At 40.1% G+C, this 16,758-nt stretch overlaps 1 protein-coding gene across 5 annotated transcripts in view; it reads left to right on the forward strand.

Annotated features, from left to right (window-relative positions):
- Positions 1–51: 51 nt before the first annotated feature.
- NNT (nicotinamide nucleotide transhydrogenase) overlaps positions 52–16,758 on the forward strand; it is a 104,002-nt gene continuing 87,295 nt past the window's right edge. The window contains exons 1-5 of one of the 5 annotated variants that reach the window (XM_032135259.2): positions 52–268; positions 6,149–6,352; positions 9,863–10,092; positions 12,473–12,690; positions 15,660–15,747. In XM_032135259.2, coding sequence (XP_031991150.1) covers positions 6,202–6,352; positions 9,863–10,092; positions 12,473–12,690; positions 15,660–15,747 — 687 coding nt within the window. In that variant the 5' untranslated portion in view covers positions 52–268; positions 6,149–6,201. Of the gene's footprint in view, positions 269–557; positions 673–1,817; positions 2,049–6,148; positions 6,353–9,862; positions 10,093–11,441; positions 11,577–12,472; positions 12,691–15,659; positions 15,748–16,758 lie in introns of those variants that run through there. The other 4 variants (XM_032135260.2, XM_032135258.2, XM_032135261.2 and 1 more) reach the window with 4 other exon arrangements.

Consider the following 16,758-nt stretch of genomic DNA (forward strand, 5'->3'; position numbering starts at 1 on the left):
CTCCTGCCAGAATGGAAAATCAACGCCCCCATTCCCGCCCTTCACCAACCCTTCTCCGCCTGCCCCTTTCCTTTGGGTCCTCTCCTGTTACAGAAGTTCTGATTTTTCCTAGCGAGCTGGAGGAAAGGCAGGTACCCGGAGTGGAGTTATATTACCTGTTTCTTTGTTCTGATGGGACCCCAGACAGGAAATCACGCTTTGTAACTGGTTCTTCAAGGGGAGAAGCAAATGTGTCCCTGAAAACTTCAGCTGCCGCGTTTGGCACCAGGTTTGATTGACAAGGACTGGCGGAGGGAAAGCGCGGAGGCTGGGCTGGGGGCCGCGGGCCGCGGCAGAGACAAAGAGGTTTTGCCTGTCCCCGAGAGTGGAAGGGCCCCTGGGGGTAACTAGCCTTTGAGCTCAAAGAGGCATTTCGTGAGGTCGCCTTTTGGTTCGGAGAGCGCGCGGCGATCGGGTGGAGGGGGCCTGGCGGGAAGAAAGCCGGGGCGGGGAAGGGGCGCGGGCGGAGGTGGGAGCGGAGCTGCCGTCACGTGGCCGCCCGTCGCCGCGAATGTGGGGCTGTTCTTCCGGGTTGGAGGCGCAGCGCCGCGGGGCCCAAGCCCGGGTCGGCCAGCGCGAAGTCCCCTCGCGGCCCGCAGGGCACAGCCCAACGCTGTCAGCCTCCCGGCCCAGGTGAGCGCGACGGCACTGGCGGGTGCGGGCAGTCGGGGCGCGCGCCTAGGGCGCAGCTGGGAAAGGGGCTCGGGCCTTCCCTGAAGACCACGGCCCTCGCCGGGAGAGAGACCTGTCAAAGAGCAAAGGGGGGCGGGGTCGGCGGTGTCCCGGGCGCAGGGTGCATTGGGGTGTCCGCAGGCCGCAGGCTTAGGTGGGGAAGAAGAACCGTGCCTCTTGGGGTTCCTTTCTCGTTTTCTGCTGGGGCGATGTCGAAGGGAGTGGGCTGGTGGATTTGGGAACTGGGTCCCCGCAGAGGGCAGGGAACGAGGCGGCAGCTGTGCAGGTGCAGATATTTGCAGCTTTGGGGGACAGCGAGAGTCGTACGGGGTCATTTCGGCCCTCAAGATCGGGAGTGGTGGAGAGGGAGGTCATAGAGGACTTTCGATGGGCGGTTCACCCAGAGAGGTGGCAGCTGGATGCCCCTGAGGTATGCTTGACCCTTGAGGGAGTTCGGAGAGGGTGTCCGGCTGGGGACGTAGGAGATTGCGAGCACAAATTGTGACTGTGAGTCGGGGCGGTCTGGCGGTGGTGGGTACAAGTTTCTGGGGCCTAGGCTGGTGAGGAGGAAGAGACAGCGGAGAGGGCGACCTGGGCAGAGCTAGTTCAAACTCAACAGCCGGAATGACTCTTTGCAGCCGTGGCCAATCGGCTTCCTAGGGAGGTTATAAATAGCGGTCTCGTGCAGATGCCAGCGAGTGGCAGTTAGTTGCCGAACAAGGGGCGGCACCGGTGGCAGTAGTCGTGACACCGGTGGCTTTGGGTAAGGTCACGGCGCCTGCCAGCCGAAGCTGGCTCAGTAGGGTATTGTGTCCTTGCTGGTATGTCTCGCTTTTAAAAGCATGACTTGTTTATGGTTGCCGGTGTCCTTTACTCACCCTGCGGCGCTGGCCAGTCCTTAGGTGGTCTGTTTGTCAGGAGTCTTGTAGGACAGACTTATTCGGAGCAGCGCGTGGGGCTTAGGTGCCTACCTACTCTTCTTATTTAAAGTGTGCCCCTTTTCTTCATTGCACCCCTTTTATTTGCAAACCTTGACTTTTTATTAACAGACAGTTTAGGATTGCCTTCTTTCCAGCAGGTGCGCTTAGGCTGCTTACCTTGGTGATAGAATCAGTTTTCCACAAGGCTACACAAACATTTCCTTTTCAAAGGAAATTTTCTGAAAATCCTTGGAAAATGTGCTCAATAGGTACTTAAGCTTAAGGTCACCTAGCCCTATTCATTCAGTCAAAAATACGGACTTCCTCTGTGTTGTGCAAAGCACTGGGGGAGAGTAATACCAAAGTGAATATAACAGCTGATAAGGATATTCTCAATCCTGGCAACAACCCTGAGAGGTAGGTGCTGTTATTTTATTTTTTCAAGTCTCGCTCTGTTGTCCAAGCTGGAGTACAGTGGCACAATCATGGCTCACTGCAGCCTGGAACTCCTGGGCTCAAGCGATTCTCCCACTTCAGACTCCCAAGTAGCTGGGACTTCAGGCTTGCATCACCATGCCCTGCTAATTAATTTTTTTTTTCAGCAGTGGGGGTCTCACTGTGTTGCCCAGGCTAGTCTTGAACTCTTGGCCTCAAGCGGTCCTCCCCACTAGCCTCCCAAAGAGATGGCATTATAGGCGTGAGCCACCACCCTGGCTGGCTGCTATTATTCCCCATTTTAAAGATGAGGAAATTAAGTACAGAGAAGTTAAGTGACTTCCCAAGGTCACACAGCCAATAAGTTGTAGAGTGGGGGCTTCCAATCCATAGATCCAGAGCTGACTCTCTTAAATATCTGTGGTATCCTCCCTCTTTAGGTTGGGTGCTTGCCCTCAAGGATTTTAATATCTAATAGGGGAAATAACCTGTATAAGTTACATTAAACATACATATGAAAGCAATGTTTAAAAAGTTGTGCTTTTTTCCCCTAATTTTGAGTTATAAAGTTTTTTTCTTATTGCTTCAAAGCCACAGGAGCACATGGATAAATGAGAGCTTTACAGTGAAGATGCAGGAAAATGTGATGGTTAAGATGGAGTATTATCTTTTGTATAAACCTGTACAGGCCAATGATAAGATAGTTTAAATATTCTCTATCTTTCAGGGCCATTTGTATTTGGTTTAGACTTAGTGATACGTATTGCTCTTGCCAAGAAATGACCTCCTGATCTCTGCCCTGTATGTTCACAGTTGAATCAAGTGGAATTTTTCACAGAAATTGGCCTATGAAGGCTTTGGCCCTACTGATGTCTGATGCCCCTGCCAGGGATCTGCTGAACATCAGATTACCATTTTCCAAGTAGAAGGAACAAATTTTCCAAATTTCAGGCCATGAAATAGGACTTCAGTTTTAAAGCATTACAAAGTCTCATCTAATCATAAAATTTCTAGAGCCTAAAATGGCCTTTAAACCTGTGCTCTTTTTATAGTTGAGCTAACTGAGGCAGGGGGAGGTTCAGGTCGAACAGTAAGTGAGTGGCAGATTTGGACAATACAGGACTCTATTAAAGCTCAGTTCACTCTTTTGCTGAGGTCTGGGAACTCTTTGTCAGCCCTATAAAAATGGTGGTCGTTGGGGAGTTGGGATGGTCCAAGAAGAGAAACTTGGGTAAGTGGGAAGGTTGGGATAGGAGTAGGTCACTCAGTAATGGTGGGGGAAAAAAATCTCACTCAAGACAAGAATAATCTTTTACACATCTTTGCATCTCCCTTAGTTCTTGGCATAGATTCGGTAGAGGTTTTGAATGTGTAGCTGAATCTTGAACTAATTTTCTCTTTATTCTCAGCCATGATAACTCTAGATGTGACCCATGAATGAATGAGTAGGGTATTTATGAGACTTGAGAATACTTTAGGACTGAAATGAAATGACATGATAGGTGGAAACATTTTGAACATGTAAAGCTGTCTGTCCAAATGCAAATAATTATTCATACATATTTTTAATTGCATGCCAAAACACATCTTGCATTCTTTCTTCCTTAGCTCTTTTTCATTTGATTCTCTTCATCTCAAATGGCTTTCCCTTCCTTAGCTCTAAAAGAGGACACAATCTCATTCTTTGATCCTTCAAATATTCTGAGCTTGTGTTACTCTACTTTGTAGTGTTATTATTTGTTGACTTCTTATATCCAGGAAAATTCCAGTTTGATTCTACAAGTGCTTCTTAATGGCAAAACTCTGCCCTTGGTATATATTTGTTGAATTAAGGGGCATCTTATGAATAAATGCTCCCTGGATTAAAAATTTCCATTACTTATGCTGCTTTGTGGTATTTTAAAAAGATGTTTCTTCAGGGAGTTGTGGCAGCAGCTGTTTTTTTTTTTTGAGACAGAGTCTTGCTCTCTCGCCCAGGCTGGCAGGCTGGCAGGCTGGCAGGCTGGCAGGCTGGAGTGTAGTGGCATATCTCGGCTCACTGCAACCTTCACCTCCCAAGTTCAAGCGATTCTGGTGCCTCAGCCTCATGAGTAGCTGGGACTACAGGTGCATGCCATCACTCCTGTCAGGCCTCTGAGCCCAAGCTAAGCCATCATAACCCCTGTGACCTGCACATATACATCCAGATGGCCGGAAGCAACTGAAGAACCACAAAAGAAGTGAAAATGGCCAGTTCCTGCCTTAACTGATGACATTCCACCATTGTGATTTGTTTGTGCCCCACCCTAACTGATCAATTGACCTTGTGACATTCCTTCTCCTGGACACTGAGCACCTTGTGACCCCCACCACTGCCTGCAAGAGAAAACCTCCTTTAACTGTAATTTTCCACCACCTACCCAAATCCTATAAAACTGCCCCACCCCTTTCTCTCTTTGCTGACTCTCTTTTCGGACTCAGCCCACTTGCACCCAAGTGAAAATAGACAGCCTTGTTGTTCACACAAAGCCTGTTTGGTGGTCTCTTCACACGGATGTGCATAACAATGCCCGGCTAATTTTTTGTATTTTTAGTAGAGACGAGGTTTTGCCATGTTGCCCAGGCTGGTCTTGAACTGCTGAGCTCAGGCAATGCCTCCCAAAGTGCTAGGATTACAGGCATGAGCCACCATGCCTGGCCAGTGGCAGGAGTTCTGACATTAAAAAGAGCTAAGTCTTTCTCCCTCTGAAGTCTGGAAGAACGTTTACGGAGCCTGCTAGGATCAGGTGCTCAGTCCTGTGAGGGTCCACATGATACAGCAGAACTTACAGGCAGAGTTAGCAGTGTTAGCTGAGTTTGGCTGATAAAATTCTAAGTCCTCGGCTTCTTTCCATTCTTTTTTTTTTTGAGACGGCATCTCGCTCTGTCACCCAGGCTGGAATGCAGTGGTGCAATCTTGGCTCACTGCAACCTCCACCTCCCAGGTTCAACCGATTCTCCTGCTTCAGCCTCCCGAGTAGCCAGGATTACAGGCTCCAGCCACCAGGGCCAGCTAATTTTTATATTTTTAGTAGAAACAGGGTTTCGCCATGTTGGTCAGGCTGGTCTCGAACTCCTGACCTCGTGATCTGCTCACCTTGGCCTCCCAAAGTGCTGGGATTACAGGCATAAGCCACCATGCCTAGCTTCTTTCCATTCTTGAAAGAAAGAAGAGAAAGGTATGGAGGACCACTGGGAATTATGGGGACAGTGGGAGTGCCTTTCATGCATCCCTGGGGATCTACTGAGGAATGTGGTGGAGGTAGTTCCTGAAGCCTTAGTAACAGCAAAGCCCAGTGACACTTCACCCAGCCTGCTTAGAACTCGCAAAAAGTGGCCATTTTGTGAGAACCACTGACAAAAGAGTTCATAGTTATGGCCACATCTGCAAGCACAAGCCTATTTGATAAAGATACTATGGAATTTCTCTTTCTTTCTTCTTTTCTTAGAGTCATGTGTCATGCATGTTTAATTTTCTTGAGAGGTGCACTTGGCAAACATGAATCTTTTGTTCACTCACTCAGCTTCAGTTCAGAGGTCTCAGTGGATAAGCATCCTGCTGCATTGAATAGGATGTCAGAGTATTCGGTATGACCTGGTGGCTAAATGTAAGTCACCATTATACTGTACAGTATTTTAGGTAATTTAAGGGAAATTCAAAGGTAACTGAATTACATGCACTTTTTGCTGGACATGCTGACTTAGAAGATAACTTTCATGTAAGATATGACTTGATTCTGTAGCAATATGTGTGTGTATTTAAGCTTTCTAGCTACATTAAGGATCAAATACGTTATATGACCTAGGCTTGGAATTGAATAGTGAGTTTAGAACTCCAATTTTAGTGGGAAAATGGATTCCAAGTTTTAAATGCCTGAACTGGAAAATGAATTTTGAGCATCTTCTATAAGTAAGGAACTTGGCAAATAAATTCTTTATAGATGTCTACATGTAACTGTTATATTTCAAGCTCTTTAGATTAGTATTTTTTAAATGTTTTTCATGTTTAAAAGACAAATATTTTTTTTCTTGGCATGTAAACATCCTATTTTCTTTTTTCTTAGTGATTTGCCTTCAAGGAAACTGGGGAGTCAGAAAATTGGGAACTCATATCAACATGGCAAACCTATTGAAAACAGTGGTGACTGGCTGCTCGTGTCCTTTACTTAGCAATTTGGGGTCCTGTAAGGGTCTACATGTGAAGAAGGATTTTTTACGAACGTTTCATACTCACCAAGAACTGTGGTGTAAAGCGCCTGTAAAACCAGGTAAAGTCTCACTTCAGTGATTGTAAATGAAACCTTCAAGTCATGGGAACTAATAGATCTGATGATCGATAAAAGGAAAAGCCACGTAGTTTTATGGCCTGGTGCTTGTGAGTGATCATTTTAAACAAAAAACAAGTAAGTGCTATCTTGTATTTTCCATGTACTATAGACGTTCCTGATTTCCAGCGGTAACAGAGAAGACAAGGTAATAGAAAAAACAAACAAACAAAAAAGATAAACCAGTTGAGTTGTCCCTGGAGCCTATTGCTCATAATAACCATTTCTCCTAGAAGCTCTTTCTAATTCCAGGTTAGTATTTGAGAATTGTACCATATACAGCTCATCTATGCTCAGGAATTAGGAATTAAGTATATTAATTGGTCTACATTAATGCTTTCCAATTTAGTTAGTAGCAATTTGATTGCAGTTGCTCAGGCCAGAAACCCTGGAGTCATTCTACATCCTCCTAGTAGGTATAGGTCAGCTATATCTCATATCTACAAACTGTCCTCTTCTTGCCATTGCTACTTTTATCATCTTGGTCCAAGCCATCGTCATCTATCACCTGTACTGATGCACCAGTCTTCTAAATGGTCTCTGTGCTTTTTACCTCTGCCCCCTACAGTCTGTTCTGCACAGGACAGTGAGAATAATCTTTTTAAAATGTACAATCATGTCACTCCTCAATTCAAAATTTGCCACTTGCTTCCTAGCTCTTACAGAGGAAGATCCGAAGTCTTCCAGTGGCCTACAAAGCCTTCCCTGATAGAATGTCTCCTTGCTTCTGTTCTGGGGTACAGGCCAGAAGGAGGAGAGGCTAAAAGGGGCCCTTCTAAACCAAGTCAACTGTCTTTCTTTTTTTTTTTTGAGCAGCAGCAAGATTTATTGCAAAGAGCGAAAGAACAAAGCTTCCACAGAGTGGAAGAGGACCCTAGCGGGTTGCCCCCAAGTCAACTCTCTTTTATCAGTCTTGCCCAAAGACCATCCCAGTACTTCTATCACTTCACCTCACTGTCCAGAACTCAGACATGTAGCTGTTTATATCTGTAAGGGAGACTTGGACATTTTGTCTTTTATTCTAGATGGAATGTATCCAGCTAAAAATGGCATTTTCTTATTAAGGTGGAGGAACAGGATGGATATTTTGGGGGGCAACCTTTGTCACCTAGAATAATGCCGTCTTTTGTTTTTTAAGTTTGTAGGACTGTTTGTCGATTCATTAAGGACCTCTAAACTGCTAGGTGATTTGAGATCTTATGTCTGCCTTGAATAGATTTTGTAGTCTCTTTTCTTGTTCTCAGATGACAAGTCACAATTGGCAGGGTATCTGTCCCTACAAGCCTCCAACTTTATCTTCAGATGCCTTTCTTTTAAACTGCTCTGGAAAGCCAGATTATCCTGGTGATAAAATTGTGTCTAAAATAAAGGTAAATAACTGTTGAAGACATGAAAACTGTCCTTGTGAGTAAATCCATGGACATCAAGATCTCTATATTGATTATGTATAAGACATTTTTGTTTAATTTCTGGTTCTTCACTATTTCCTAATTATTTTTATCTCTGAAAGATAAGGAGTCTATTTTTTCCTTAATATAACCATAAGTTCATTACCATATTGAAAAGTGTAGCAATTCCAGCTAGAGCCAGTATTCATATTTTTTCAATTGCTTCCTTCCTTCCTTCCTTCCTTCCTTCCTTCCTTCCTTCCTTCCTCCCTCTTTTTCTTTACAGTTGGCTTGTTCAAAGAGTGATCCAAACAGGATCCACACATTGTATTTGCTATGTCTCTTTTGTCTCTTTTTATCTATAAGTTCCCCTCTCTTTTTTCCTTTTAATATACTGAAGAATTTCATTGTTGCTCTGTAGAATTTACAACATTCTATGTTTGGCTGATTGAATCCTCTTGGTATTGTTTAGCCAGTTTCTCTGTCCCTTGTATGTGCTCAAATTATCTCTTATTTGGTCAGTGGAAGCCCTTTCAAATTGGCTTCAAAATCCTTTTGACATGGCTTCAGTCATCTTTGGTAGCTTCCTTGCTTTTGCCATGTAGAGCCTGACAATTTGAGGTTGTCAGATAAGTGAACTTGAGCTAAGTGTATGTGATTGAGCTTTGTATGTCAATCCAAATATTTGCCAGCTTTCTATTATTTTCTTCCCTCTCCATCCAGTAAGGAGTAAGATTCAGCATTATTTGCCTTTTGTGTACTGTAAATTATTACTGTATAGGTAGTGTGGAATCTAAGACAGTGTTCAAATTCAGGTCTAGGTTGACTTAATTTCTCTAAGGTCTTACTTAATAAGTTACTCTGTAGGGATAATTTCATTCATTTTGAAATTATACATATTCAGATCTTAGGTTGCAAGAATGGGTTTCCTAAGCTTTAATAAACCTTATATAGAAATGGATACTTTTCATTAAAAAATGTTTATGCTGCATATTAAGTAAAACATCAGGAGAAACTGATGTCCTGTAGCTAAAGATGGTCTGAACCATATCTAAATATAAGATTGTACTGTATAGGCTTTTTTGGGTTGCAAGGAACAGAATCACATCAGATTATATTTTGTGATGAGGGTTTACTGTGTGGATTCTTGGCAAGTGTGAGAGCCCAGAAACCCCCCATCTACTCCTTGGATAAGTGGAATGTTATTTGTAGAATTCATGGGTGTGACACATCTTCTCTCTTTAAATATCTACTACTGGTGTTTCTATCACTGTTACTGCTGACCTCCCTTTGATTACCTCATAGCTGTGCTTACAAATAACATTTGCACTGATCTACTCTCCTTGTCCCTTTCTGTGGGTCTCCCATTCAAACTCCTTGAGAGAGAAACCAGTGTGTTGAGTAGTCACTGGCCAACACAGAGTGTCCTTGGACAGAGTTCCTGTCTAAGTCATCTTATAAGGTGCAGCTGCTAGTTTTCCTCATCTGCCCTGTAGATGATTGTCCTTGACACAGTTGCTGATCCCTTGTCTAAGTGGCTGAGTGTGTAGAGTCTTAAGATACAACACTTAGAAATTTATGAGGCATTGTGTGTGGCCAAATTGCCTGGAAGGGAACTTTGAGTGTGGCAGGCCATCAAAGTGTCTAGGATACAGTTGTTCTTCAAAATAGCTAATTAATTCCATTTTTGTTAAAAGTAAGGGCAAGGAGACCATAACCCAAGAGGCTTAGTTTGAAGAGTGGAGTCAGCATGTGGAGGGATCTCTAAACCCATTTTTTTTCTCCTACAAATCAACTAAGCTTGTTATATTCCTTGAAGAAAGCCAATTGATTAAATAAAATATTTAGAAGTTTCAGAAGAGTAGGCATAAAAGTTTCTTATCATCTACCAAAAAAGTCAAAGAATTATAAGTATGAATCAGGAACATCATTCTGAACAGCAGCTTGCATGTGTGTTATATTTTGAAGAAAAGATTGCCCCTTTCAATTTTCTGAAATCTGTTTTTAAACATTTTTTGTTTGTTTTTTACCAAATGTATTTTTTTTTGCCTTTGCTTGTTTGTAGGAATTCCATATAAGCAACTGACTATTGGAGTCCCCAAAGAGATATTCCAAAATGAGAAGCGAGTGGCATTGTCTCCTGCTGGCGTTCAGACCTTGGTCAAGCAGGGTTTTAATGTTGTCGTGGAATCGGGTGCGGGCGAAGCTTCCAAATTCTCAGATGATCACTATAGAGCGGCAGGTGCCCAAATCCAAGGGGCAAAGGAAGTGCTGGCTTCTGATTTGGTGGTCAAAGTAATTATTCCTTTTTTCTCTCCCATTTACAGCATGCTGACTTTTTGAAATCTTTTCATAGAAAAATTAAATTACTTTCTCTGGAGTTACACCTTTTCCTATTTTCAAACAGTGTGTTTTTCTCAAAGAAATGATTGCATGTTGTCATATTCTTCATGCTCCAGTAAAACTTGTATCAGACAATATGATCTATGTTTAGCCATGAGGAGAGAAAAAGTGATCTTCCTTTTTACATTTGCTATATGGACATTTTCTTTTAATTGGCTAGGAAAAATTTGTTCTACATGGTCCATATATATATCCAGAATACCCACACGTGAACATTTACTGCTAGAATGGAAAGAAGGTATGGAACTTAGTCTGGGACTGAATGTTCAGTGATCTTCTGACACCTGAAGGCACAATGATTTACACTGACATACGTGCTATTTCTAGAGAGGGCATGACTATTTTGGAGAAAGCAGCTTTGGGCTGAGTGGCGAGTAGCTTTACCTACTCTAAAATAAGTTCTTAAGGTAATACATAACAGAAATCTATATACTAAATAACTTGAGAATTAAAATATTAAATAAAAAATCCTTTAGAGAAAGGGGGAGAGACTGTATCAAGGGTCTAGCACAGATGATAACTAGAGTTGAGCATTAAATTAAATGCTAAGCCTCCTGCAACCAAGGCAAATGGGGAAGTAACTCATTTTTTCAGGAAATACAAGCTTTTTTCTACATTAATTTCTATGAGGTATCAATCACATAGTTTTTTTATTTCCTTACATAAAGCTCACTGAATAACTTGAGAGGATCCTAACACTTGACAGGTGGTTTTTGCTAAAGTTACAAAACCAATTTTTGCTATTGAAAGTTAATAGTAAAATTTGTGGCATGGGGGTTAACTGTAACTCAGCTAAAGTTTTTAAAGGTTTAAGTTTACAAATACTTGGTGATATAACTAGATATATAGTAAAATTACTTAGAGAAAAAAGAAAAGTATAATTCATTTTCATATATATTCTAGGGATCATCTTTTGAGATGTCTTGAAAAAGCCCTATAACGGTGTGCTTACATTTTGGAAGTGCTATGTGTTCCTTTTAGGGATTCACAATGTATATAAGCAGTTAATGGTGTGCTCAGAAATCCTGTAACATAGAATATTATATGACTTTATACAGTACTAGCATTAATAAACTTCTTGATCTTGCGGGCCTCTTGTTTGAGCCAGGTCTGTTAATATCCTGAGGAGCGCATTCAGGGAAACATTCTCTTGGCTTGACTTAATCAGATGACAACGGTCTCAGCTGAGCACTTGATAGGGGCCAGTAGAATCAATTCAGAGTTGTTTTCTAACTTTTACTAAATCTATGTTATAGATTTTCTTGGAGGAAAAGTAGACCTTGTCAGAGAGCCTTAATTAAAGTCCAGAACCTAGAAACATATGCATCACCAGATCAACAACTGAAATGGGAATAGCAGACAAAGGTGTCTCATAGGTAAATTGAGGTGAAATGCTGTGAGATAAACCTATTGACCCAATGTTTGTGTTTGTATTTAAAACATAAGTCCCAGAGGCTGTGTTTTCTGTGTTTACTTGCCTAAAAGCACTATTGCTAACTGGGAACTAATGAAATGGGATATTTTATTTGAAGGTTGATTTTAAACTTGGATCTAAAACATTTTAAAATACATTTAAAATACAATTTAAAAAATTTGGCTTTAAAAAGTGGATATTGGAAACTTTCAAGCATATGGAGTGTGTATTCATTGACTTAGTTGATACTTCTTAATGTAACAGAATATATTGTAGCTTTTGGCTTAAACCCAATTCAGCAAGGTTACTAGTGTGAATTGTGTTCATCTAATAAATAGTCATCTGGAATTTTAAAGTGACATAAATCTATACTTAATTTTAGTTTACGATGTTCTTGATGTCTCATCACTCCAAATATTCATGCTTGCCAAAATTAGCAAGGACTGAATCTTGCTTGAAGGATCGAACACACAACAAAACTTCCTGTCTGTTTATTCTAATATCTGTTAATTTTACCAGGGTAATAAGTTTTGGGGACTGCAGGTTTGCTGTAGAGCTTCCATATATTTTTTCACCTCTCTGCAGTTAATTGTCAAACCAGTCTTAGTATTTTGTATTTCCCAGGTGTGTGTGCCCTTTACTCAGACCAGTCCACAGGTCGTTAGGCAGGGGATAGATGGTAAACATCTGTGTGTGCCTTATATTGCTTAAGAATTTAGTCAGAAATCTATTGATGGAAGATTTATTTCTGGAGTATTATTTCAGTCATGGCATATTATCTAAGTTTTCCTGTTTGCTTAAAAATATGATTAAAGTATTTATATTTTTAAGCTGTGACTTGATTTTTTTTTTCCCCAGGTGCGAGCCCCTATGGTTAATCCAACATTAGGTGTTCATGAAGCTGACCTTTTAAAGACGTCGGGAACACTGATTAGTTTTATTTACCCAGCCCAAAATCCAGAGTTGCTAAATAAACTTTCCCAAAGAAAAACTACAGTTCTGGCAATGGACCAGGTTCCGAGAGTCACAATTGCTCAGGGATATGATGCACTAAGCTCCATGGCCAACATTGCGGGGTAGGTTCTTTTCCATTTTAATTGAACAAAAGCACAATAGTGCTACAGAAACCTTCACACTGTAGCTCTTCTGTCTTACAGTGATTTTATTTGTAATTATTGTTGGAGATTACAGCCTTTTGAGAGTGCATTTAAATTATTTTTGACTCATTTTATTGTTTTACAGTAATTAGATAGGAAATGAACTCTATTATATATCCTTTTTAATCTTAATGAGAAGAGTAGTAATGTTTCCATCCACCAAAGCAAATAACTGTCAGATTATTTGTATGAGGAACATACTGTATTTCATATGTGTGTGTGTGTACATGTATATATAAGGTTCAAGTTACTGTTTTTATAGGTCAGAAATGGTTGAATAGTGACAATTTCATGTGGTTAAATTATATGCATATATTAGTGGATTTGCCATCTTAATTAAGTTTTGCTTAGGTAAATTTATAAAATATTTAAAGAATAGGAAAAAGGCCTAGACTAGAGGAAGTTTCATCTGATGTCAAAACCCATATTGATAACTGAGGGCTATGTCTTTTACCTTTAAGGTCAAGATGGTAATAAGCTTCATTTGCCTAATAGCACTAATACATTCTCTGTTGATTGCCTGGAGTACTACGTTGAGAAGGATTCTAAGGCCCATTCTGCTTGGAGGAATGTGGCTATGATTGAGTAATCATGCCTGCCATGGGTGAGGGACAGGAATAGCTACATGAATGCAGTGTATTGCTGACTTTGCCTTGAAGGGTGGGAACAATCTGGAAATGGGATAATGCTTACGAATCAACTTCTCTAAGAAGCTAATTAAATTAGATTTTAAGCATGAAAACTATTAGTAGTTGACAATTTGCTAATATTAATGAGGCACAAAGAAAATCTTTTTTAAAAAACAGTGCATAAAAAGACACTAACATGACTAACATGAATAAAGCATTTTATAGCCTGACACATTAGCAGAAAGTTTTCTTAGGTTGTATATTTTAGCATAGGAAATATGTCATAGGTTCTACTTTGTGTTTTAGCTGCACACTTTTAAATTTATTTAGCCTGTAAGGGAGTTATAGTATGCAATGTGTGACTTAAAATTTTATCTAGAAAATGTATAATGTAAAGTTTTAAGGGTGCTCTTGATTCTGAAATGCACATGTGTGAAAGAATATCAAAACCAGTCGCTCTAGATCAAGTGGTTTTAGCTGTTGAATCTTTTGAGCAAATGAAATATTATGAGGCAATATAAATAAATCCAATAAGAGCTGAGTAGCTTTGGGAACACTGAGTATGGCAGGATTGTGCAGAAACATTCCTACTCTCCATGTCATCCACCATGGCCCCAGATTTGTCTGAAGTTTAAACCTTCAGGGACCCAGGGATCAGAATTTGAGGAATCACTCTTTTATGTCCTGAGCTGATATATGCAGAGAGCATAGTGTGAAAGGAATCATCTAGTATACATATCCATACAATGTATGATAAATCATTACCTGTCTCATTCATACACACGGCCATATTACAGTGAAGATGTGCTACTTCCACTTCATTACTGTTCATTCTGAACTTTTTTGCTGTCATGAGGAAAATGTCCAATTTATTACTTTTTTCACTATCAATGTTTTCTTGTACATTTCCTGCGTAATCAATCTCCTTTTATAATTTATTTTTCAGAATAGCAACTGAATCTTTTAGAGCATTAATTCCGCAATTAATTTCTTACAGTGGCCTTTGAATCTTTGTCATATTTGCCCATTAAAAATTGCTGTCACTTGAATTCAGGAGAGCAACAGATAATGTAATTTCTAAAGTATTGTTTTTTGCTCCAGTGTGATTAACTTAATAATGGTGACTTTATATGTTTTTGCATCAATTACTGTATCAAGTATTATTATGTAAAAATATGATCACGGAGAAGATTTTCTTGTCACCTAGCAGGGGAGTTTTAATAGTTGCTTTATAATATTGAGCCAGTGTATATATTACCAAGTAAGAATGCAAAAGTGCCTTTTACATATAAAATGGTATGAAAATGAAATTAGTGTAACATGTTAAAAATATCCTGTTAAAGAAAAGATGATGCATATTATTTGATTTATTAAATAGTTTGTTTCTTTGGCTAAAACACTTAATATTCACTGAGCATTTTCTATGTGACAGGCTTTATGCGAAGTGTTTCACCTGCGTTATCTCATTTAGTCCTCACGACCCTAAAAGATAGATGCTTTTGGTCCTTACTTTATAGATGAGGAAAACCAAGGTTTAGAAAATGTTAAAAATTTGCCCAAGGTCACAAAGGTAATCAGAGAACTAGGACATGAACTAAGGTCAGTATGTCAGAAAATCCCATACTTTGAACCATTAGAGATCAAGGGAAGTGTTTCTTCTGTTCTCCGAGGTTGAAATCTTATTATCTACAAGCCTATGGCTGACCTAATTTTTTTTTATTTTAAAGATTTTCCCCCCATTACCTAAGTACTACCTAGTCATCAAAGAATATTTGGACTATATAGTGAAGTAAGTGTGAAGGATATATAGTCCTAGCACCCAAAGAAAACCATTGTTAGTATTTTCCTATCTTTCTTTCATTACATTTTCTGTTATGTTCTACAGTACTTGTTATGAAGAGGGTGGGTGCATAATGGATAAGAGAGTGCCTCTGTAGACAGACTGCCTGTGTTAGACTTCTGGCTCTACCATTTACTAGCTGAGTGACCTTGGGCAAGTCTCTCGATCTGTATCTCAGTTTTCTCACCTATGGGATGAAGACAGTAATTGTACCTATCCATAGGCTTGTTGTGAAAATTAAAGGAGCAAGTGTATAAATACAACACTTAGAACTGTTTTTGACACATAGTACATACTACATAAATACTAGCTATTGTTCTTTGACAAAACTTCATTGATGACTTATGATGATATGTGAATCTGAGATCTCTCCTTTTATGTAATTATTTATTTATTTATTTATTTATTTATTTTTAAAGTTACAAGGCTGTTGTCCTAGCAGCAAATCATTTTGGACGTTTTTTTACTGGTCAGATCACAGCTGCTGGAAAAGTTCCTCCAGCTAAGGTAGGTACAACTTTTAATGTTTCTTTATAATATGCATTGATTAAAGGAAAGGGTATGTATAGTCTTAAAATATAGTTATTTAAAAATTTTTATATGTTAACCTCACTGATGACTTTTTGGTGTGTATAAATATTTCATGAAACCTCAAAGCTTAACGTTTAAGATTGCTGGAAAAAAATGAACTTTGACTTTCTGAAAGTTCTAGTCTTTTCTGTTTTTTGACTTACTAATTTGAATTTTTAAAAGAATTTTGGATAACTCGTTCTCTGTAGCCTATATATTATTAATTTTTTTAAAAAACCTTCAAGATACCATTCAGAAGATTCTGGGTTTTCAATTTTTGCAACATTTTGGCACATATACAAGGTATTTTTGGTTTCTTCACTTCTTGTCAATTTTTGGATCAAGAAGACAGGAAATGGGAGGTGGTGTAATCAGGGTATTTGGCAGAAAGAAATGGTGCCAGCTTCTTTAATCTACACTGAGAGCAGAGAGGAGCAGTTAACAATGAGAGGTGATGATGGCTTGCTGAAAGAACAGGAGGTCATATTGTGATCCTTCAATCCTATGTACGCTCAGTAACAATGGAAACCCTGAGGCTAGGTGTCTTAGTCCATTTTGTGTTACTAAAAGAAAATACCTGAGACTGGGTAATTTATTTAAAAAAAGAGGTTTATTTGGCTCATAATTCTGGTAGCTGGAATTCAAGATTTGGCAGCTGCATCTGGTGAGGGCCTCAAGGCTGCTTCAACTCATGGTGGACAGTGTAAAGGGAGCAGGCGTGTGCAAGAAAGATCACATGGTGAGAGAGGAATCAAGAGAGAGAAACTGAGGGAGCCAGGCTCTTCTATTAACCCCCAGAGTGAGAACTCAACCCCCCACTCCTGGGGAGGGCATTAATCTGTTCATGAGAGATCCACTCCCATGATCCAAACACCTCCCACTAGGCCCCACCTCCCAATATTGCCACATTTGGGATCACATGTCAACATGAGTTTTCGTGGGAACAGA

Source organism: Hylobates moloch, unplaced genomic scaffold (genome assembly GCF_009828535.3).
Source record: "Hylobates moloch isolate HMO894 unplaced genomic scaffold, HMol_V3 SCAFFOLD_17, whole genome shotgun sequence".
Lineage (NCBI taxonomy): Eukaryota > Metazoa > Chordata > Mammalia > Primates > Hylobatidae > Hylobates > Hylobates moloch.